Source organism: Equus caballus, chromosome 6, assembly GCF_041296265.1.
Source record: "Equus caballus isolate H_3958 breed thoroughbred chromosome 6, TB-T2T, whole genome shotgun sequence".
In the NCBI taxonomy this organism is placed as follows: domain Eukaryota; kingdom Metazoa; phylum Chordata; class Mammalia; order Perissodactyla; family Equidae; genus Equus; species Equus caballus.
Genome location: NC_091689.1, coordinates 63,917,658 through 63,939,670, shown reverse-complemented (window position 1 = coordinate 63,939,670; position 22,013 = coordinate 63,917,658). Strand labels below are relative to the sequence as shown.

General features: G+C 40.6%; 1 protein-coding gene and 1 long non-coding RNA gene across 5 annotated transcripts in view; one reads left to right on the top strand and one right to left on the bottom strand.

Annotated features, from left to right (window-relative positions):
* Window positions 1–6,287: 6,287 nt before the first annotated feature.
* Window positions 6,288–22,013, top strand: part of KRAS (KRAS proto-oncogene, GTPase) — a 39,331-nt gene continuing 23,605 nt past the window's right edge. The window contains exons 1-2 of one of the 4 annotated variants that reach the window (XM_023643249.2): window positions 6,288–6,667; window positions 10,495–10,616. In XM_023643249.2, the coding sequence (XP_023499017.1) occupies window positions 10,506–10,616 (111 nt within the window). In that variant the 5' untranslated portion in view covers window positions 6,288–6,667; window positions 10,495–10,505. The remainder of the gene's footprint in view (window positions 6,668–10,494; window positions 10,617–22,013) is intronic. The other 3 variants (XM_070270096.1, XM_023643250.2, XM_023643248.2) reach the window with 3 other exon arrangements.
* On the bottom strand, window positions 11,982–18,333 carry LOC138924668 (uncharacterized). The gene is made up of 3 exons (XR_011439720.1): window positions 17,141–18,333; window positions 15,673–15,715; window positions 11,982–12,724 (listed from the first exon to the last, which is right to left on the bottom strand). It is a non-coding gene; the product is annotated as an uncharacterized lncRNA (long non-coding RNA).

The window sequence follows — 22,013 nt, the reverse complement described above, 5'->3', positions numbered from 1 at the left end:
TGGGTGTTGAGGATTCAGTGGTTCCCAGCTCATGACATTTATAGTTCAGAGGCAGAACAGATAAGGAAATAAATAAACGACTAAGATAATATCAGATACGATGAGCACTAAGTGAAAGAATAAAACAGGCCACTGTGTCAAAGAGGGATGAGTTGAAGGGTAGACGTGAGGGAATAGGGTAAGAGTGCTGAGTTAGACTGGCTCTTCAGGAATCTCTCACTGAAGTGGTGGTATGAGACTGACACGGGAAAAGCAGGAAGAGGCTTGCTGGCAGGAGCATGCAAGTCCAAGGCCCTGAGGAGGGAATGAGCTTGGTATGTACCGGGAAGGAAAAGGTGGCTGGCATAGTTGAAGCCTAGTGAGGAGAAAGGTTGTACATGGTGGGATCAGAAGTAGGTAAAAGCTATGTCATGAAATGGCTTGAAGAAGTTTGAATTTTACTCTGAGTGCAATGAAAAGCCTTTGGGGAGCTTGATCTGGTCAGACGATTCAATTTGCATTTTGAAAAGAACCTGTCTGGCTGCTCCATGGGAAATGGATTGTAGAGGAGCAAGTGGAGAAGCAAGGAGATCCGTCAGCAGATGACTGTCCCCTGGGAGAAGGATGATGGATGGTGGCTTGGACTACAGTGGTAGCAGTAAAGAAGAGAAGTGGACAGATAAGGGATAGAAGTGTTCTGTGTTTAAAATAACATATAAAACTTGTCTGGCCCATTGGAGGAGTTTAACAAATGGCAGCTCTTTTGTCATTGCTCCTTTCTTAAAACACAAAGCTTGCAGAGAGTCACGAATTTGCTCTAGCTCACAGAACTAGTAAATTCAGCCAGGGTATCATTCCCACGGTCACTGGGGACTGTTATATCATCCACAAAATGCCTTACCTGAGGTCTTTTTTCCTTCCAATCTTTTCTGCATTTAGCTGCCATTCTAATCTTCCTCAAACATTGCTTTCACGTGTTTACCTTGCTGATAAGCACATTATATGTATTCACATAGTTATTGACTAATTGTCGTGAACTAAGCTTGTATGGATGGGTGGGGTTCACATATCTAAGATAATAGTTCTTGCCTCTGGGATTTTAGAATTTACTTGGGGAGACATGATTAACTCATATGAAATAATAGAGAGAGAGAGGGATGAGGAGGTAGGACTTGTTTTAGATCTTAAAAGAGAGAGAATTTTAGCAAAGAGAGAGGCAAAAAGATGCTAGATGAAAAAAGGAGCAAAGACACAATATCCTAATTTCATGGCATGGAGAGGGAATTTGCTTGAGGAGAAGAAAGCCTTTGCTTTGGGAAGATGGGAGACAAAGTTACAGGGTAGGATGGTACCAGGCCAAGCATGCTACCAAAAGCTGGGCAGCAAGGATCTGGACTTGATTTAGCGTGATATAAAGGGTCATTAAAGATTTGCAAGCAAGATTCAGTCTTAGTGAAGGCTTAGCTGGGACCAGTGATCATTTCTCCCTCTAATTTCTAAGGTAATTATCACTGTCTTTAGATACTCATTAGGTGCTTAGCTTGTAACTCTGCACTGTAAAAATATATAATCTGTAAGAGTGCAGGCTATATGGAGTAGGTTCAGAGTAAATGTTTGATGATGATGAAAGACATGTGTAAGGAAGATCTATTTGGCAACAGCATATGGCCTGAATTGAAAAAAAGAAAGCCAGGAGGTAGGGAAGTCATGAAGAAGCTGTTCCAGAAATGTAGGTGTGAAGGAAGGAATGTAGAAAAGCAACATGAAAAAATACTTAGGAAGTATAATTAAAAGGAGATATAGGGGCCGGCTCCGTGGCCGAGTGGTTAAGTTCACGTACTCTACTTCGGCACCCTGGGGCTCCCCGGTTTAGATCCTGGGTGTGGACCTACATGCCATTCATCAAGCCGCACTGTGGCAGCATCCCACATAGGGGAAGTAGAATGACATACAACTAGGATATACAACTGGAGCTTTGGGGAGAAGGAAAAAAAAAAAAAGGACGTGTAATCAATTTGAATGCGCAGTGGGTTAAAAATTAAGTTTTCAAATCTAAATGGTTTGAAGGGCCATGATGCCACTCAAGTAAGATGGAAAAATTGGGAGAGGGAATTAGTTTGGGGAAATTATATGGGGAATTTGGTTTTGGACAGGCGTTCAAGATGCTGACAGGATATTCTTTTAGAAATGGTCTAGGAAATTGGCCAGATGAGAATGAAGTGACTATGCAGAGACAGGGCTAAAGTTTTCTTATAATTTCATTCACTTCAACAAATATTTATAGAGGCCCTCCTATGTGCTAAGAGCTATGGGATATGGTGTTAAAGGAGCCAGGGATTTTGGAATTAACAATCTAGTCGGGGAAACAGATATGCAAAAAAAGAATAGAAAGTCTCATGAAATAAGTGTCCACAGGAGATTATGTGCTGGGTAAATGAATTAAATAGCACCTATTCAGTGGTACAATGTCCCACCTGAGAAAAGTGAGATAGAGTCCATGAAAGTGTCCAAAGGGGTTCCTCCTGCTTAACTTCCCCTGCTCTGTGTTCTGCTACTCTGGTCACAGATGGGTACCCAGGACTGGCACCCAAACTAAGGCAATGGTCTTTAAGCCAGGCATAAAGAAGGCCAGTCACCAATCAGGTGGCCCATCAGGAAAATTGTGTCATAAAGACCCTTCTTATTGGACAGTGAATGATAGATGCACTCAGATCCTCTCTCTTGGGATGTTTTAAATGTAAGTCACAGAGAGCGGTCACGAGAAGCAGAGCTAGCAGGAGAAGCTGAAATTGTGTATGAGAAAGAAGCAGAGAGCTGCTGATTCAGGAAAATGACAAAATTACTAGAATGTGGGCAGTAGATGCTTGTTAACGAGGGATGAGCGAGGCACCAGAGCCTGTTGCTGGATCACAAGAACTGCAGTTGATTCCTGGAACGACTCATGTGGTTTGCTAAAGTTTCCTTATTTCCTTAAAGGAAACCCTCAGCACTTGCTGTGCTCTGAACATGTCCTGATATTTTATCTCTCGCAAGAGCCTAACTAACACAAGGGTATTCCTGTTGTTTTGGTTTTGATTACATCTGCGGAAGAGGGTATCTCATGAAGGAAAGGGCCAGTAGGATCCTCACAAAGCAGGATTAAAAGGATATGCGCATGTGCACGTGTGTATGTGGCTGCCTTCCCAGAAGAGTTTAACAGTAGTGGGTAGAAACTTCAGTTACATCTTAGAGCAAGCCTGGAACGAATGGGCCTGTGTGCTTGTCCTTGGGGAGTGCAAAGAAAGGGAGAGCCAGAGAAACCATTCAAGGCAGCCTCTAGGTTTAAGGAAGAGGAACCCAAAAGATAGTAGAAAGCACAGCTGCCAAGAAAAAAGAGAAATTTGAGTATCGTCTCTAGATCAGATCATTTCTCAATGTACAGACTGCTAACCACCAGTTTAGGATCACCTGATTTGTTAAAAATCAAGATTTCTGGTTCACCTTAGACCAAGCGAATGGAATACAAGGGTGAGGGGCCTAGGAACTTGCACTTTTGTAAGTATGCCAGGTGATTCATGGAGTGCTTTCCTTTGCAAGCACTGCTCTAAGTGCTGTGTCAAGGGAAGAAAGAGAGTGTTGGGGAGAGGCTGCTGGCTTCTGAGAAGGCACTAAGGACTGAATGGTGGAAAGGCCTGACATAGCGTTGCTGTAGGAGTGAAAAGGAAGGAGAGAGAAGTGTGTGAGGTGACACTGGAGTGCAGGGTGCACAGAACAGACAGCGGGATGCAGAATTGCCTTAGGAATCATGAGCCCAGATGATAACTGAGACCACATGGATGCATTAGGTTTCCGCTAACGGCAGAACTTTTATAATCAGCATAAAAGTGCTATATATAATAGCCCTCTATATTATAGTCCTTGTAAGATTTACGGAGCACCAACTACAGGGAGAACATTGTATTAGCAGCTGTGAAAGAAAACAAGAGCTTATCATGTACTTGAAGTTAGACAAAATAAATCTGTGATTTACTGTTAAGAGTAACTAGAAAGAAACATACCAATAAGTGCAAATTCATTCATTTAAGAAAACCCATTGTGTCCATTATGTGTGAACACTTTTCTAGACTCCGTAGGGTGCAGTTTATCGGAAGGTGACCTGGGTGAGTTTAAAGGCAGACTTTATAAGAAGGTGAAAACAGAGATTACAGAGAATTTAAGGCACTCTGTCCAAGTAAGGATTTAGAGTCACAGAGGTCAGAAGGAGGGTACCTAACTTCATTTTTGAATTAAATATTCCACAAATATTTATCGAGTGCCTATCATGTCATAGGCCTGCCTACAGGAAATCCCTGCCTGCGTGGAGCTTATATTTTGGTGGGAGGGAGAGAGGAAAACAAAGTAACTAAGTTCTATGTATATTAGAAGGTGATAAGTGCTCTGGAGAAAAATAAAGCAGGAAAAGAGACAGGATTTGCCACCAGGCTGGGGTGGGGGCGGGGGGATGCAATATCAAAGACCATCTTTTGGGAAGAATTCATTGGAAGACATTTGAACAAAGCTTTATAAGTAAGTGTCGGAGGAAGCTTTATGGATACATAGTGGATGTGTGTCCCAGACAGAGGGGCAGCAAGTGCAAATTCCTTGAGGAAGAAGCCTGCCTGGCATTTTCAAGGAACAGCCAGCAACCAGTGTGTATGTTAGGAAGTGCGGAAGGAAGGCACGTAGGATAAAAGCTCAGAGAGGGGCTGGCCCGGTGGCTCAGCGGTTAAGTTCCCATGTTCTGCTTCTCAGCGGCCCGGGGTTCACCAGTTCGGATCCGGAGTGTGGACATGGCACCGCTTGACACACCATGCTGTGGTAGGCATCCCACGTATAAAGTAGAGGAAGATGGGCACTGATGTTAGCTTAGGGCCAGGTTTCCTCAAAAGAGGAGGACTGGCAGTAGTTGGCTCAGGGATAATCTTCCTCAAAAAAAAGAAAGTTCAGAGAGGTAAGGGGTTTTTGCTTTTACGTTAAGTGGGATCATGAGCGAATTGGGAGCAGAAGAGTAACCACGGTCTGACATGAAGGACACTTCATTGCAGCGGTGTGAACTTGGGCTCAACCTCTCTACATTGGTTTCTTCATCTGTAAACTAAGATAGTTGTGATGAGTAAATAAGATGATATGCACAGAACATTTAACAACTACTTGACACAGAGTAGGTTTCTCCTTTCCCTGTCTTCTACTTCCTCTCCTGCCTCTTCCACCTGGTTACCAGGTGCCAGGAGAGGAAGATGGGAGTAAGCTTTGCAGATTGCAGCCCATAGAAGGAGTAGGAAAAAAAGGGTGACAGTTGGTGTAAGGCCGAGGTTAACAGACATCATAGTTGGGGTTTAAAATAATTGTTTAATCCTGTTCTATGAGGTGGAGAAGGACAGAATTGGAAGCTTAGGTTCACATGGGTGGTTCTCTTAGGTATAGGCGTGGGCCTGCCAGGCCTCAATCTTTAAAACTCAAACAATTTACCTTTCTAGGTAGTTTATCAACGCAGACTCTGGGTATGCAAGCAGTTTTAATTGTTCCATTGTTTAATGTAACTCCCTGAACGTTAACTGATTAATCTCAGTCTTCTAATTAATGTTTGAATGATTCTCCTTACCTCTAAACTACCCAGGGCACTTCTAGTTAAAAATAGTCTTTCTTCTGCTTGTGCCGTCAGGGTCAATAGGTACATTTGAGGTCGCTGTTTAGAGTAACCAGTGACGGCTTCAAAATATCCATAAAAACAACAACAAAAAACAAGAGGCCACTCCCCCACCCCTAGATGAGTGATGAAAGGGTTAGTCACGTTGCTTTGGGCCTGGGGCTAGGTTCCCAGCCCCAGTGTGGAGGCTGTTCATCACCAAGCTTTGATCAGAAAGCCCCGGGGTGGGGAACTGCCTGCCTGTCTCTCCCAGTCATCGAAGTTGCCTCCCACATTTGATGACTGCATGTTTATTTACTCGCAATGATAGTAAATGAAGGTGCGCAGGGGTAGGCCGACCCCGAGGGGCTGCGGGATGGTCGCAGCTCTTCCGTGCAGCCCCGAGAGGGCTGCGGCGGGGTCGCCCACGGCGTCGCTCAGGTGTCTCTGCTGTGAGCGCGGCGGACCGCGCGCCGGCCCGGGGCCGAATCGGCGGCGGCGGGGTCGGTTGTGCGGCGAGAGACTGGGGGCGGGCCGCCGCCGCTCCTCCCGCCCCGCCGAGGCGCCGCCCAGACCCCCTGCCCCGCCGCCGGCCTCGGCCCCGCCGCCGCCCCTCCTCCGCCCCTCCTCCGCCGGCCGGCCCGCCCCCCGCCCCCCGCCCCCCGCCCCTGGCCGGCCGGCCCCCTCCTCCTCGCGGGCGGCGCTCGCCGGCTCCCTCTCTTCCCTCTTCCCACACCGCCCTCCGCCGCTCCCTCCCCGAGCGAACGCCGGTCTGGAGAGGAATCGAGCACCGAGCGCATCCATAGCTCTGCCCTCTGCGGCCGCCCGGCCCCGAACTCATCAGTGCGCTCGGAGCTCGATTTCCCTAGGCGGCGGCCGCGGCGGCGGAGGCAGAGCGGCGGCAGCAGTGGCGGTGGCGGCGGTGGCGGCTGCTCGGCCAGGACTCCCGGCCCCCGCCATTTCGGACTGGGAGCGAGCGCGGCGCAGGCACTGAGGGCGGCGGCGGGGGCCAGAGGCTCGGCGGCTCCCAGGTGCGGGAGCGAGGTACGGAGCGGACCCCCCTCCTGGGCCCCTGCCCGGGTCCCGACCCTCCCCGCCGGCGCCGGGCGGGGCCGGCGGCGAGTGAATGAATTAGGGGTCCCCGGAGGGGCGGGGAGGGGGCGCGGGCGCGGAGCCCGGGCGCACGGGCTGGGGGGCTCTGCAGGGGGCGGCGCGGGGACGCGGCGACGCGGGGAATGAGGAATGGGCGGTGCGGGGCTGAGGAGGGTGAGGCTGGAGGCGGCCGCCGCTGGTGCTGCTTCCTGGACGGGGAACCCCTTCCTTCCTCCTCCCCGAGAGCCGCGGCTGGAGGCGGCCGGGGACAAACTCGCGGGCCGGGCGGGCTGCCCCTCCGGGCGGTCGGGTGCGGTGGAGGTTCTCCCGCTGCGCTCCAGTCTCCCCTCCCCCTCGTCGTCCTTCCCTCTCCCTCCCTCTGCCTCCTCTCCCGCACCTCTTCCTCCCTTCCCAGCCCTCGGCTGCCTCGGTGACTGCCTTCTCTGCTGCATCTTGCATCTCTAGGACGATGGTATAAACTTCTCCCTCGAGCGCAGGCTGGACCCATAGTGGTCCTTTCCAGGGTGTATGGGGACATACGGGTAAGAGGGCAGGTCACGTTTTGGCAGAGCATAGGAAAGTGCTTAGAGACCACTGTTTGAGGTTATTGTGTTTGGAAAAAATGCATCTGCAGCCGAGTTCCTGACTGCTCCCCTCCCCCATGTATGGGCTGTGACATTGCTGTGGCCACAAAGGAGGAGGTGGAGGTAGAGATGGTGGTGGAAGAACAGGTGGCCAACACCCTACAACGTAAAGCCTGTGACTTAGTGAAAAGGAAAAAGTTAATCCCAGAAGGTCTGTTTTGCTTTGTCAAGTGAAAACACACGTAGAAAACCCGCAGAGCAGAAGCAGGGCTGTTTCCTTGCTAGTGGAGCGTAGACAGCAGTAACTAAAATCGTACCTGAAGTTTAATTTGCCGATTCTTGTCCTTTCCCCCATCTCTTCCATGTTACCTTCATCCTTATAAATTTGACGCCCATCCCAATAGCACTCACACAATTTTTTTTTAACTGATTCAGGAAAGGAGTTAATTGTAGCAATTTGCCGGGCAACTGCCTGAAATACTCTTAGGCATGTGCCTGCTATAGTTGAAGTCCTAAGCTAGCCTTTTTCAGTGTTGATATCCATCAAAACAAGAGGCTAAGAACAGAAAGGTATTTTCTGACTTTTACATAACATACATGTTACATTCGTAGTGGACAAAAAATCATTTACAAAGAAATTACAAAGGGAAGAAGTCTGTTGTAATCATCATCTCAGAATCAACTGTATGAGTGATGTCACTCTTAGGTGACTAAGGTCTAAAATGCTGACTCGAACATGTAATAGACTATAGACATCAAATATGGTTGATATCAATACTGTTTACTTTGAGATTAGCCATCCACAGGCATACTTGGTTTTCAGAGACGGTAGATGAGATGATAATTCAGTTTTATGACAAATAAAATGAAATTTTTTTTGCTTAACAAAATGTTGGGTTCTGGGCCCAGTTCCACCCCTTGCTAGCTTTTGTAGCTTTCAGTGAGGGGACTCCTTCTGGCCTATGATCATTAGTAAGTCCCCTTGGGAACCCAGTTCTCTCTAGTGGATTTAAATATTACTTGGTTTTTAAAATCCAATTCAGGGATTTTTTTCCAGCATCAACCACTGCATGAACAAGTAGATCAGAAGGTGTCTGTCTTTCAGAATTCACACATGTATGTACAACTAAGCTCGAATCCACTATCTGTCCACAGGATCGCCTAGGCTAGCAAACGTTTTGGTCATCAGGACCCCTCTGTACTCTTAAAATTTATTGAAGATCCCAGTATGGGGTATATCAATATTTACTATAATAGAAATTAAAACTGAGAATTTAAAAAAATTATTAATTCATTTAAAAATAGAAATAATAAGCCCATTACTTGGTAACATAAATAGCATTTTTTATGAAAAAATAACTTTTTCAAAACAATAAAAATTAGAGGAGTGGCATCGTTTCACACTTTTGCACATCTCTGTAATTATGTGGCTTAATACAAGACATCTGGATTCTCCTATCAGCTTCTGCATTCAATTTATTGTGATCACACGTCTGGAAAACTCGACTGTACGCTTGTGACAGAATAAGAGTGGAAAGGGTAAATAACATCTTAGTGTTATTATGAAAACAGTTTTGACCTCTTGGACCTCCAGAAAGTCTTAGGAGCCCCAGTGGTTTCTTGGACCACATTTTCAGAACTGTTCTAGGCCAACCAAATTGTTTTGGGGGGTGGGGTGGGCAGGGAGCTAGAGGATACATTTTGGTGTGATTCTCCTCATCCATCCCATTTGCTGTGGCCTCTATTTAGAATAAAAAGAGTGAGCAAATGGAATAAGATACATGTTTGTAGTGGGTCCCGGGATGGCCTCAGATGAGCAGCGAGTAAGGCCGGGTGGTGCAGAATAGGCCAGTCGTGTAACAGTCTGTGATACAACAGTTGTCTGGCCTGTCTGCTCTTTGTGAGAGGGCTCAGAAATAGAGTGAGGAGGTGGTTAGTACATTATCATTTGGAAAACCATAGTATCCTTTTGTTTGTTTGGTGTCTATTTGGATGATTCCTGGTCTTCAGTAACTAGGATGCTGCGTGTATACAGTCTTTATATACAATATCTGCGCAGTCATTAATTTTGAACTACTTATTCTGTAATAAATTAATGTGCATTTATTGCCATTCTTTCTGCATTTCACTCCTTATTTGTAATGATATGTAGATACTAAGGGAAAGGAGTAAAATTAGATAAATTCATTTTATTTCAAAAAGTTTGAAACAACTGACTAAATATATTTTCCTCTTGTGCTGTTAATCTTACAAGTTGTAATTATTGCAAGTATTGGGAGACAGTGTACGAGAAGCAAAGAGTAAACGTCACACGAATTAGTGAGAAATACACACATCTTTTAAAAATTCATTAAAAGCAGTGCTTATCTTTAAATTTTATATAATTATATTTTTCTTGTGCAGAATGCTGTTTTTCAGCACTAATATAGGATTATATGTTGTGTTTGATGATCAAGTCATGTATACCGAATAGTTAGTTCAAAATTCTCAAAGTTCTTTTGGTTTTTACACCTTTATTTTCACCACCAGGTATTTTACAGATTAAAATGTCATCCAACATTGTCCTTCTCTGTTTCACTGTCTCAATTTTTGTTTCCCCACTAAAGAGTCCAGCTTTATTTGACCCTCCTCCCCCCGAGCCCCCATCTGATTCTGGCAGCCTATCCAGGAGCACTACTATGATGATGCTTTTGAGAACTTTTCAGTAGCAGTTGGCTCCAGCAAAGACACTGAGCATGTCCACTTGTAACTCTTACAGGCCCAAGTCAGCTAGGAATACTGTAGAGATAGCTGTCAACAAGTTTGGTGTGGGTGTGTCCACGGCGTATAGAGCACTGTGCTAGATACTTGTACTGAGTGAAGTCATGACATGTTCCTTTGCGAGCCATTAGTTGCTACAGAACGGCTGGCTGTTTAGATAGAACAACCTGAATGTAAGATAAAAGAACTATGTATTCTGAATGCATTTTTCTCAGATGTTGATGGAGCAGCTTGTAAACAAAGTGCAATTCATTACAATACACATCTGTAGTCAACTGAAGTTTTCATCATTGAATTTTGTGAGGTATTTTGAAATAACTTTCCATCTAAAGGTGAATTTGTGTTAAAAGGTATTGATAGAGTGTTTGGTTTATATTAACCTCATGTGTGACACATGTTCTAATTGAGTCACATTTTCATTATTTTTATTATAAGGCCTGCTGAAAATGACTGAATATAAACTTGTGGTAGTTGGAGCTGGTGGCGTAGGCAAGAGTGCCTTGACGATACAGCTAATTCAGAACCACTTTGTGGATGAATATGATCCTACGATAGAGGTAAATCTTGTTTTAATATTATGCATATTGATTTGTGCAGGCTCATGCTTTGGGTCCAAAAAAAGGTTTCTCTGATCATTGTTTTGTAACTATTCATTACAAGGCAATTATACTGAAAATAATTTCACTAAGTTATCAGAAATGTACTTGAGTTTCAAGGCTTTAACTCTCAAGTTATATGTAACCATAGATATAGAGAGCTCTGCTTCTCAGGAGAATATCAAGATCCATGACCGTCATTCTGTGTTAGTATATGTGCATTTTGATTGGAAGCGTCTTTCAGTTTTGTGAGAGAGTGAAAATGTGAATTTACTTCTTATCTGTACCCAGCAGTCATTAAAAAAAAAATGTGGCCATTATTTTTATGGGTTTCTTGGTAGTTTGACGTCACATGTAGAAGTTAGAGTTGAATTATACTGGTAAAATGTAATCGTTTGATGGTTGATTTAAAAAAAAATTAGTATTTTCCTGTTTTCACATTGAAGTAGTAGAGAATCTTCAGCTACCTCTGCATTTTCAAAAGCTCATTCTTTGCTTTAATATATAGATAAACATATAGCAGGTGTTAGATAAGGGTACCGCTACCAATCCTTAACCGTTGCTCTGCAGCCCTTTTTTTAATTTACTTAAGGAAGTGTTAGGATTATTTTTATTACAAGTTAATTAATGAGTAATTTCCAGACTTTTTTAGTTTCATGAGAACTTATCAAAGTAAAGGCCACCAGCAAAATGTGTAGAATAAAGGCCTTCAAGAGACCTTGAGAAGTCAGGTAGTATTTCCTCTGCCTTCTGGCAGCACTATGCTCAAATTATCTCAAGCAGATAAGGATTTATTTAATCCCAAAGACCTACAGGAGGGGGTGACCCATAACTGTCCTTGTTAACTCATTTCCAGAATGTAATTATTAGTGTGTTTTATGCATAATCTGAATCTTCATGTTAAGTTTAACATCATTGGAGATGAAAGTAAGTATATCACCTCGTCTTTGAAATAGTCTTATGTTATTAGTTATTTCTTAAGACTTCTTTACCCCAGGTTAAGCAGTCCTAATCCCTTAGCTTTTATACCACATCTGATATACCACTTTTTTTAATCAGCTCTGAATATTTCCCAGAGCTTTCTTTGAGTCCCAAGCTGTGGAATCTATAACAGGTCACAATGCCCTGTTAGGGTACTATGCTGTGTAACGTCTTGAAGAAAGACTTTGATTGTATTGAGGTAGAATCTGAGGGCACTGGTAGCCTTTGGGAAGATGTTATGCAGTTTAGAACACTGAGGCTTGATTAGATAACTGTTTATAAGGAAATGTCAGATATTTTTAGTACTGCAGCAAAAAATGGAGAAATAACACTTATTTGCAAACATTTGATTTAAACATAGAGGCAACTTTTATTTGGCTTCTAAGTTTAAGAATTTGCATTAGTAAAGAGGAACAGTCTAACTGAAGTGGACCACATGTATAATAGTCTATATTTCCTCTTGACAAGTCAGTTCGATGCTGTATGGTGGTTTTGTTTTCCTTTTTTCTTTTTTTTTCAAGGAGGATTAAATAGTTCACCCGTCTCCAAGCCATTTCTGGTTCACCCATTTCTACAGCCAGGGTTACTTGGCATACTCTGCCATTTAAATCAGGTTTAAAAGGAAGTTTTAATAGAATTCAGGTTAAGCATGAAAGTTTTCCTGGGATTTTGGAAGATGATTTTAGCAGAAGTTCCCTCCATCTTCTCTGAAATTCTGAGGATTTCCATGACCCTCTGTTTCCTATCAGAGGTCATGAATGCATATGATAATGTGATGAAACAAGTTAGGAAACCTTTTGGTCTGATAAAGTGTAATATAAATCTTAAAGAAATAAAGCTAAAGGCTAATCCTTTATTTTGGTGGAAGGTAGAAAAAGTTTATAAACTCAAACTCAACTCTGATTGCGATTTCTGCCAAACCAGAAGACTTGACTTGGGAAGCATTCGTTACCTGTGACCTTTGAAACTGACGCTCCCTCCTTTGCTGCTTTAGCACCTGGGAAAAGGTACCAGAGATTGTCTCTTATCTCCCAAGTTACAGTGAATCTCTGAGGGAGCTGACAGATTAAATTCTTAATGTAGTTCATCTACAAGAAAAGCAAGAGAATTTAGTAGTTTCTTTCAGTAAATAGTTAAGTAAAAATGCTAACTTGAAGATTTTGGAAAAAGTTAAAAAGGAGGATAGGGGGGATATCACCACTGCTGTTAGGTTTTGATTGGTGAATAATGTAGGTCAGAGAGAAAATGAGAGAGGACATAGACTTTGCACATTTGGAATTCTCATCAGTTTTCCTGCATTAAAACAAATGGAAAGAAATTTAGAAAAAAAATTTAAAATCAGCTAATACCGTATTTTCTAGTGGTTTAGAATTTGCAAAGATTTAGGCTATGAGATAGATATGCAAAGTAGTCATTGTTTCCTTCATTTAAAGATAAAAATGGTCTCTGAGACGCTGTGACTTGCCTAAGGATACTTAGCTACTAAGTGGTGGAATTTTAATTTAAGTTTTCTGAGACCAAGTTAAGTGTAGGCTTGTGTTAACTTTTTAAAAGTGAAAAATTAGCTTTCAAGCCAAGAAAATATTTAATATTGGAGACTGATGCAGATTTATCAAGATACCAAAATTTGAACTTAGCATACTATCTAATGACATCTTACTGGCAGAGAGGTGGTACAGAATTAAGACAGGTATGACACATAGATGGAGCATATTTATATTTGAGGCTGTGTGCCTGATAATCCCCTTCACATCTACTCTGAAGATTTTACCTTTCTCTCTTACGAAGGCCACCAAAGAGTTCCAGAGATAATGAAGTAACTCGTTAGCAGGGCAAGATTATTAAAAACTTAAAGCAATCCCCCAGACACAATACCAGGCTCGAAATAATACATGCTTTTATAGTTTAGAGATCGCTTGTTATCATTAAAACATGTTCCCTGAAATGTGTTTTTCCAAGCTAAAATTTGTTGGAAGGAGAAAAATCTTGTCTTTAAAAAAATGTAAGTAGTTATAGACATAGAGATCAGAATGATCAGTTGATCAATTAGCAAATAATATATTTGCTACTGCATATAATGTGTTAGTAAAAATAGACATAGAAGTATTTTTTAGCAGGCTCTAATTTATTGATATTTGCATGCTTCTGTTAATGTGACACTTATAATTCAGTACAAGTCTTATGCCTTTCTTATTGAAAGTTTCCTATCAGTAAGAAAGAATGAGTTCATAATTGGATTAATTTGTTCCCTCTTTAGTGCTCTGAGCTGTAGAGTGTTTATTCACCAAGATTGATCAGTTTCTCTGTTTTTTTATTTTGCCTTGTTAATTGTGGAATTTACTTGTGGAATAGGGTATTTGGATCATAGAGGGAAAGTTTGTAATGTTAAATCAGCACTGAAGAGTGGGGTAAGAAAAGCCTTAGGTAATGTTGTAAGCTGTTATTTTTCTGGCTTTATACATATGTATCAATACTTAGCAGTGAGGAATGGATTGGGAACTTTGCCCCTCGGGACATTTGGCACTGTCTGGGGATATTTTTGGTTGTCCCAACTTGAGGGAGGCATCTGTAGTGAGTAAAAGCCAGGGATGCTGTTAAACTTCCTACAGTGCAAAGGATGGCCCCGCAACAAATGATTTCTTGGCCCAAAATGTCAATAGTGCTGAGGTTGAGACCCTAAAATGTGTTACATAAAGCTTTAAACATCCCGTAAATTGTCAAATTCACGTCCCTGAATAAGGTTTATGTTAGATTTTCTAACATAATATAGATTTAAACTTTACCTTTCTAAGCTAATAACAGGTTATATTACCTTACTCTAGCACTTTATTTAAACATTCTGTTTTTAAAATAGGGTACACACAGCAATTTTGTAAATGCATTTCTCTTCAAGGCTGGCCAGCTCTTCCCCCCTTTCAAGTGAGTGCCCTCTACTGGTCAACTTATTTGCTTTTATAATAAATCACAATGAAATCCTAAGTTTGGATAGTTTTCCTATTTAAACTGTGGGTATAATCAATTTCTAAAAATATAGAATTTATTTAGAAATCTTATTTTATATAATTAATTTTAAAAATCTAAAGTATCGGTTTTACTCTGCTAATATTAATATAAAGATTACTGTGTAGACTCGTTAGGCCTAACTAATTAAATATGTAGGTGAATATTTTTAACTGAGAAAAGAAATGTAGCGGTGTAGGAGAAAATAGGGTTGCTAACACTGATTGAGCTTACTTTGAGGAAATAAAAAGTGGCAATGTGGCTCTCTGAATTTCTTTACATGAACAGGGGAGATAGGTTATAGAAGAGTGCAAAGCTTAGCCATGTGTTACATGGGGTGTTAGGAAGGGCATATTCAAAAGTGGCAAATTGTGAAAGTTTACATTTTGTAGAACAGTTGTGAGCATCTGATGTTTAGAATAACACAAAATTCAGGCACTGTATTTAGGTCAATTTAAGAATAAGTACTTAATAATAATAACTTTATTTAGACCTGAATATTAAAAATTATTGGACATATTTTATGCTAACTTGGGTTTTTATAAATATAAAGCTTTAAAAACATACAAATGAAAGTTGGTAATGGAAATAAGTGAAAGGAAAAAAATGTTTTTATGGTTTGGCATCTTTTAAGAGATTCTAATTTTAACAATGCAGCTGGTTCCTTAATTCCATCAATATTTATTCAGTGCCCCCCCCCCCCCCCCATACCATGCAGCCTTCCTAGGGCCTGGAGATACATTGAGGAGCAAAAGGGACCAGATCCCTGCCTTCATGGAGCTTATTGGTCTTAGATGTATTTTGAAGAGCAGTGTTTCTAGACAGCGATCCTAATTATATATAACTTAATTCAGAGGCTTTATGCTTTAGGAAGGCATTAGATTTCTTCTGTCTCTTAACTGTATTGTCTCATACTTTCTAGGTTTATGGAACAGTTATATTATTGTGATCTTAATGTAAAATTAGTGGAACTCTTAATAAAATTACTAGTCAAAATAAAATATTTGAGAGAATTAAGTAGGGATATAGTGCTTACCTTAGGTAATTTTTTCAGCTTTTTATTTTGAGAAGTTGCAAACCTATAGAAAAGTAGTAAAAAATAGTACAGTGAATACCTGTTACCCTTAGACTTGACATATTTGCCTTCTGTGTGTGTGTGTGTGTGTTTGTATGTATATATGTGTATACACACATGCTTGAATATATATTATTTATTTTTGCTGAAATACTTGATAATAAGTTGCATATGTTGTGACCCTTTACCTCTAAACTTCTACCTTCTAAAAGAGGTCTGCTTACTGGCCACATCTAGCCTGCTGTCTGTTTTTGTAAAGTTTTATTGGAGCACTGCCATGCTCGTGTGTTGACATGTTGTCTGTGGCTGCTTTTGCACTAAAGTGGCAGAGTTGAGTAGTTGCAACAGAGACCAATGACTATCTGGCCGTTTACAGACAAAGTTTGCTGATCCTATTCTAAGAGGAATATTTCCTTGTGTAACTACAATGCAGCGATGAAATTTAGGAAGTTCAACTTTGATACAATACTTTATCTAATATACAGTCCCTATTCAAATTTTATCGGTTCCCAGAATTTTTCTGATCCAGGATCAAAAATTGGTTGTCCTGTCTCAAAGTCTCTTTTAATCTAGAGCAGTTTTTCAGCTTTCCTTAGTCACTTATGATAATAGCACTTTTTAAAGAATTCAGGCCAGCCGTTTTTGTAGAAAGTCCTCTCATTTAGTTTTGTCTGCTAGTTTGCTCATGATCAGATTCAGGTTACACAGATTTGGCAGGAATACTAATAAGTGATGTTTTGTCCTTCTTGGCGCATCAATCAGTACTCTGTGGGCTTTAAGATACTTTAAGACCATAAATATCCTGTTCTCCAACATACTTGTACCCAGTGGCATGTAGCATCCACTGCTAATTCTTGCCAGAATAAATTACTACCATTGTGGTTGCAAAATGGTAATCTTCTAACTCTGTCATTACTTCTATGTTTATTAGTTGACATGTACCATAAATAAGGGCTCTCTCTTTACTCTTCCCTCTCCTTATTTCTCTTTACTCTTCCCTCTCCTTATTTATTTGTTTGGTTTGTCTTATTTGTATCAGCATGGACTCATGGATTCTTTTGGTATTCAATGTATCTGTTACTGTCATTATTGATTTCGATGCTCAAATTTGCTTTTGATATGGCCAGTGGAATCTCTTTGAAGCTGGCCCCTATCCTTTTGACATAAGCTCATCAGTTTTTGAGCTCTTCCCTACCTTCTGGAACAGTGTGTTCCAGGTTCACCTTGTTCTTTCCCTATTCCCACCTTGGATTCAGCCATTTGTCAAAAGAGCCCTCATTCCTTTTAGCGGGAAATGCCATTTAGAAATCAAGACCTGGATGTTAGGTATGTTTATTGCTACTGGGGTGTCACTGCTTCTAGACCCTTTTCAACGGACAGAGCTAAGAAATATATTTTATTTAAAAATCATGAGTTCGTTCTTCCTCACCTTTCTCCATATCTTCTTTCTCCTGTGGTGAGAACTCTGGTTCTACCTTATATGAATTTTAATGTTAAACATTAGACAGCTGTTGAAATAAAAATGATAATGTCAGCCTTAAATCCTAGTTCTTGTAGTAGTATCTAAGTAACACAAATTGAGTGAATTAACATTCAGTTAGCTTGTTTATTTGTGGAATTGAGATTAAATATTTTTCTCCATTGGGAAATGTAGGGATTGTTTTCATTTTCAAAATATTCTTAAACCATTTAGGAAAACATTTAGGAAAAGATTGAGCTATTTGGCTACATAAAAATTAAGACATCATCTTTAGCAAAAATGCAAGACAAATGGAAACCTGGAAAGCCTATTTGCATCATATATCAATCAATAAGCTCTCATATAGGGGCTGGCCCCGTTGCGCAGTGGTTAAGTTCACATGCTCCACTTTGGCAGCCCAGGGTTCGCAGGTTTGGATCCTGGGCATGGACATAGCACCGCTCGTCAAGCCATGCTGTGGTGGCATCGCACATAAAATAGAAGAAGATGGCACAGATGTTAGCTCAGTGGCAGTCTTCCTCACACACACAGAAAAAGGAGCTCTCGTATATGAATTAGAAAAAATTAAACATTCAAACAGAAAAAAAGGGGGGAGTGGCTAATAATATAAATAGCCAACCTATATACCATAACGTAAATTAAAAAAAAATGATGTATAAACATATAAAAAGATACTTCATTAGTATAGAAGTGCAAGTTTAAACAATAGTATTTTTTAGTTTCGAATTGGCTAAGATTAGATGATAACAGTGCTGGCAAGGAATGTTTATTGCAGTGTTGTTTAATGGAAATAATCTACATGTCTACCAGTAGGGAATGAGTAAAGTAAATTATGGTGTATCTATACCAATTATATTATACAGTTGTTGAAAAAGATTAGGTAGATCTCTGTACTGACATTGAAAAATGTCTGTTATGTAAGTGAAGCTGCATCATAGCACATTGTGTAGAATATGATTCCATTTGTCTAAAACCACTGTGATATGTGCATAAAATATGGTAGGACATCTGCCAAACTCTCATTCTCTGTAGAGTTTGATTTTTAAAAATGAGCATATACTATTTGAAAGGAAAAAGTAAATACTCGTTTTTTTTTTGGAGGAAGATTAGCCCTGAGCTAACATGTGCTGCCAATCTTCTTCTTTTTGCTGAGGAAGACTGGCCCTGAGCTAACATCCGTGCCCATCTTCCTCTACTTTATATGTGGGACGCCTACCATAGCATGGCTTGCCAAGCAGTGCCATGTCCGCACCCAGGGAACCTGCGAACCCCGGGCCACCAAAGTGGAACGTGCAAACTTAACCGCTGTACCACCTGGCCGGCCCTGTAAACACTCATTTTTGAGGGAGAGAAGTCACTAATGTATTAGATACCATTATATTATTTCATATTTACTTTCTTCCCTCTTTTTAAAGCCTCAACAAATTGGATAATGCAGATGTATCTTGGATAAAGAAATCGGTATCAGGCCAATTAAAGAATAGCTGAGAGATATATAATACAAAACATGAAAATTATATTGGCATCTGGAATTATTAAGATTGGATCCACGATCGATCCAGCCTCACATTCTGACCTTGGCATCAGGTGATAATTTGTGGGAGAATGCCACATGACTTCAACAGTTTATAGATGTAGGCTTTATAATATCCTCATTTTCAAATCTGTTATGCAGGTTTTCCTTGTTTATTCAGACTTTTGAACCAGCTTTATCTCTTGAAAGTAGTCTCTAGGCTTAAGCTAAGATTCAATATTCTCATAATTCTCGTAATTTCAAGTATCCATCATTTAGTAAGAAGTCTTTGTTTTCTTTATCCTTACTTTTAATGAATGTCTTAATCAAAAATTCTGTCATGAGAACCAGCTCTTTTAACACTCTTGCTGCCTAATCAAAACAGAAATCCAAACCCTCAGTTTTGGATCGTCTTCCCTGGAGCTCATCCAGCTTCATTATATGTAATTTGAAATACAGTGACCGGTTTTACAAAAAAGTTGTCCAAGTGGAGATGTACAGTGATTTTATAAGGACACCATACGACTGTTGCCGTCCATTCCTAGTAGCCAGTGTCCTGCCCCCTACCTTTTTGGCCTATGATAGCATGTTCAGTGTAATACATAAAATAATACAGTTAACTTTTTATAGCACTTTCCATTTTATAAAGGGATTTTCATGGTCTTTAATCCTAACCTATGTAGTCCTGTTTGTTGTTATTTACCTGCTTTTACAGTTGACGGAACAATGGCTTAAAGCAGATGAGAGATTAAGTAGTTTGCCCACGCTCACTCCACAAATAAATGGAGTTCTGCGACTGCCCATAGATTGAAGATTCAGGAGTACATCTCTAGCCTAGACTTCTGTCCTGAGCATCAGCCCAGTATATCAAGCTGCCTGTAGGTCATAGCCACTGGAAGAACCCACAAACATGGAATTCAACATGCTGCAAACTGCACTCATCTTTTCCTCTTCCCTTCCCCTTCTGTTCCCATCCCCAATCAATAAGCTCTGCTATTTAAAAAAGTTCAAATATAATTCACATAGCATAAAATTCATCCTTTTAAAGGGTCTAGTTCAATGTTTTTTAGTATATTCACAAAGTTATGCAGCCGTCACCACTATCTAATTCCATAACATTTTTATCACCCTAGCAAGAACCCCCGTACCTGTTAACAGTCACTCCCCAATTCCTCCTGCCAGCCCCTGGCAACCACTAATCTGCTCTCTGTCTGTGAAATTGCTTATTCTGAGTATTTCCTATCATTGGAATCATACAGTATGTGGTCTTTTGTGTCTGGCTTCTTTCACACAGGATAAAGTTTTCAAGATTCATCCCTGTTATTGCATGTTTTGATACTTCATTCCTTTTTATGGCTGAATAATATTCTGTTGTATGGATATACCATATTTTGTTATCCATTCCTCAGTTGATGGCATTTGGATTCTTTCGCCCTTTTTTGACTATTTTGAATAATGCTGCTGTAAATGTTCGTGTACAAGTTTTTGTGAACATATATTTTCAGTTCTCTTGGGTAAATACCTAGAAGTGGAATTGCTGGGCCATATGGTAGAGCTTTATGTTTAACTTTTTGAGGAGCTGTCAGACTGTTTTCCCTAGTGGCTGCACCATTAACATTCCCACCAGCAATGTATGAGCGTAGTTCTGCCAATTTTATCCATCAACTGTTTCTCACAACTATTAATATCCATCAGTACTGTTGTTGCTGCCTGTTCAGGTTCTATCACTTCTTGTAATAGTTTCCTAATTCATCTCCCAGCCTCAAATCTGATCCCTTTCTATAATTGGTTATAATAATGCTAATAATGTTATAATAATAATGTGAACCTGGTAAATCTGATCTTCCCTTTCTACTTAAAAACCTTTCAGTGATTTAGTATAAGATGAAGTTCACAACTCCTTAATATGGCATACAAGACCCTCCGTAAGCTGCCTTCTGCTTGATTGTTTCACTTCTACTTACCTATAATCCTTCTAAGCTAAAGTTTTAGCAAACTTCTTGGTTCCATGTACTCAACATGCTGTTTCATGTTTTTGTACTTTCTCTGTGCTCCTCCCTGCCTGGAATGTCCCTGTCGTCCCCTGTCTTTCTTAATTCATACAAGCAGAGTTGATCTCTCCTCCTTGTGTGCCACCACTGTACTTTGTCCTGCATATGGTGTTGCATTTATTTCATTGTCTTTTAATTATTTGTTTACATTCATTTCTCTCCCACCTGACCTTGCTCATTGAGGTCAGAAACTGCATAATGTCTGGCACAGTATATGACACTTAGTAGATTTTTACTGAGTGTTCCTATGATCCAGGAGAGAATGGAGTAAGTAGGTGGGATTGAACAAATATGCTTGTGTTTATATATCCCCAATTCCTTGTTTCTTCCCTATTATAATTCTAGTATACCAGGTTATTGTACATGTTTCTAGCTGTCTTTGAGAACTGTCTACAACAACCTTCGATGGCTTATAACCAATAGTGTGCAACATATCATTCTGTAATAGATTCAAATAATCTTTTAGAAGAAACAAAATCTTGAGTGTTAAGAGAGTAAGAGTAAGTTTCTTGTTTTTTCCTGTCAGTGTTATTTAGCAGTACATGTAAACTACTTAAAATACTTAACACATTAAGAAAAGCTTACGAACATTTCAAAAGTGAATACACGAATAATACTTCAGCTGACATTTGCAGCAGTCCTATTCATTTTTACAAGAGCATCTGATGGAATCAGCAGCATGAAGAAGGAGATTAAATGGGATAATGCTTGTAATATGCTCGTCACAGTATCTGACACATAAGTAGGGGTGCAGTAATGTTGGCTGTTATAATTAATAATAATATGGTTACCTTTAGTAAAAGTTACTAATTTCTTTAGGTTTTTTGTTTACTATAGTGTCTTCCAATGTCAGGGTTACTGCCTGAGTTGGAAATCTCAGTTGAGTATTTTAAAATGATGAAGGTACTGAATTACTTTGTTACTGCTAATTATAATAGAAAAATAACAAAATGATGTCCTGGTCACTGAGTTTCTCTCATCTTGAATGATTTAGTCTTGTAAATTCCTCTAATGGATCTATAGATAAGTTTCTTTACATAAAACAACACTTAAAAGCTTGTTAATAAACTGGACAACACTTTTTAAAAAAATTATACAGGGGCCGGCCCCGTGGCCAAGTGGTTGGGTTTGCACACTCTGCTGCAGCGGCCCAGGGTTTTGCCATTTGGGATCCTGGGTGCGGACATGGTACCACTCTTTGGGCCATGCTGGGACGGCGTTCCACATGCCACAACTGGAAGGACCCACAGCTAAGAAC